At 32.8% G+C, this 2,204-nt stretch overlaps 1 protein-coding gene across 1 annotated transcript; it reads right to left on the reverse strand.

Moving 5' to 3' along the window:
- Positions 1 to 624: 624 nt before the first annotated feature.
- LOC146729598 (uncharacterized) lies at positions 625 to 1,247 on the reverse strand. Its single transcript, XM_085495240.1, has 3 exons — positions 1,204 to 1,247; positions 1,028 to 1,102; positions 625 to 949 (listed from the first exon to the last, which is right to left on the reverse strand). The coding sequence occupies exons 1-3, from the start codon at positions 1,238 to 1,240 to the stop codon at positions 747 to 749; spliced, it is 315 nt and encodes a 104-aa protein (XP_085351366.1). The 5' UTR covers positions 1,241 to 1,247; the 3' UTR covers positions 625 to 746.
- Positions 1,248 to 2,204: the final 957 nt, after the last annotated feature.

The raw sequence follows: 2,204 nt of genomic DNA on the forward strand, positions 1-2,204 counted from the left end.
CTGACACTGAATTGATAATACCTTAAGCCAGTGTGCCAAGGCTTGTGATATTTAGTAGGCGGTGTGTTCTCAGTTGTATATGTATATGTATATTACAGTTAATTTATGTTATATTAAATTTGAATCTCTTCCATATACAAGGTATTTATTTAAATAATTTAAATAATATGACCGATTATTCATACTATTTGAAGTATGAATTTTCGTGAAAAATTCTGTATTTAATAAAGAAACAAATAAAGAGAAGATGATTGCATTGAACTGTTGAATTTACTTTTATATGAAATTAAAAGTCATGGTTGAACATTATATAAAACTAATGGATCGTAAATCATCAATGAAAGTCATTTAGCAGTCACTCATGCTGAGATTATTCCAAAGACAGACAGATTTCTACAAAACTTGCTAAGAATGTGTGAATGCTTCAGTAATATTTAATAATAATAATATTTTTAGGTTCATATCCTCAAATCTGAGGGTAACATTGCTCCTTGCATTGCTATCAAGCTGCATATTTTTGTTCAAGTTTTGACTGATGTATTCTAACAAACATGATATAGATTGAAAAACTAAAAATTAAGCACATGAAGATTACTCACTAATTTTGGATGTAAAAGAGTCAACTTTAATAGAATGCAGTACATTTATTTATTATTATATCAATATTTATTGAAAAGTATACGTCATTTTTCAATTATCCAATTAGCGCTCATGAAATCTACGTTATACAGTTTATAGCCAGTAACTTATTTTTTTCGACTCGAATTCTTTAGTACCCTCGGTGGTCTGGTTCGACTTCCTGAAGCAGATTTCTTTTTACTCGATTGTTTTTTTCTTTCGGCTTCTCTTTTCTTTTTCTGTTGCCTTTTCCTGTGATGCTTAACGCCAATATAGCCACCAATCAGAATAGCAGCCACAATCAACGGTATTATAATCTTTGTTGCCATGTCTTGGGAAAAGATAACAAGAAAATTAGTTATCAATTAAAAAAACTAAAATATCTAATATTTTTTCAAGATTTGATTACCTGAACCCCTGCCTCCGTCAATAACTAAATCATTTTCGCCAAAGAAATTGTCACCAGTTATTATTCCACTGTAATCTGCGAAGAAAACGAAAATCAACAAAATGTATAATCTATCAAGTTTTTAATTGAGTGTTTGAAAAGTTTTCAGGAGATGTATTTTTGGGAAGGTAAATTACCTGTGGGAACCGTCTGACTAGACTGTAATCGACTCATGACTATTGAAGTAGATTCTATAACAAAGAAGCACAATGTAAATGAACAATTTAAACTTTCTTTAATACGTTAAACTCTCATATATCTGGTCATCATTATGGAATTTTATCAGAAAAAATAATGAAGTAAAAATATTAGTAAATAAACACAATTAGAATAAAACAATCACAGGTACTAGTGAATACCATAAATCAAAGTTTTAGTTGATCAATGTAACACGTTCAATGTAAATCCGCTCAGTTACTTGGGGTGATCTCAATGACAAGATCATACCTTTTTGAGGAAGATCTACATAAGTCATACTAATTATGTGAATTTGATTCCCGTCTGGTCCTTCTGACATTCCCGGATTCAAGATACCATAGTTCCCATCCTCATCAACAGCCAGGTCAGTGATAGGTAAATCCGATATATCGTTATCGAGAGTCATCCATACCTCGTTATGTGTAAGAATAGTGAGTGCACTATTTTCACCAATCCCAATTATACCAAGGTTGTCGGGTAATATTGTGAGTTTTGCAAGACGGGTGCCAGTAGGAATTGTGTGATCCCATTCAGCATTTATACTTGATCTCATGAGTAACACCTCTTCAACTCCGACTCCTACTATTTCACCACCTGACATTACATCCACACTTACAATACAACAACTATCGGTATTACTTTTAATCCAGCCGTCGTCCACTAAACTTGGTTTTACATATAAACTACCGTCCTCTTGAACACCAACAAGTGTGGTATCATGTAGGTTAGCCACATCTTTTACACAACATGATCCCTCTATTGGTTCACCGTATTGATACACATGATCACCTTTTGGGATTCCAGTATAAAGATAACCATCAGCTCCCACAGCAATAACACTGCGCTGATTCATCTCTCCTGTCATATAGTGACTTGCTGAATTTGATGCATCAGGCATATCTACAGTAGTATGGGGGACTTCTATAAATTGATAAAAAAA

This window comes from Saccoglossus kowalevskii, chromosome 21 (assembly GCF_978046115.1).
Source record: "Saccoglossus kowalevskii chromosome 21, keSacKowa6.1, whole genome shotgun sequence".
Classification (NCBI taxonomy): domain Eukaryota; kingdom Metazoa; phylum Hemichordata; class Enteropneusta; family Harrimaniidae; genus Saccoglossus; species Saccoglossus kowalevskii.

Coding starts and splice junctions, on each gene's coding strand:
- LOC146729598 (XM_085495240.1), bottom strand. CDS start 1,240: ATGAGTCGATTACAGTCTAGTCAGACGGTTCCCACAG. Junction 1,103..1,203: donor TAGTCAGACGGTTCCCACAG/GTAATTTACCTT, acceptor TTTTCTTCGCAG/ATTACAGTGGAATAATAACT. Junction 950..1,027: donor TGACGGAGGCAGGGGTTCAG/GTAATCAAATCT, acceptor TCTTTTCCCAAG/ACATGGCAACAAAGATTATA.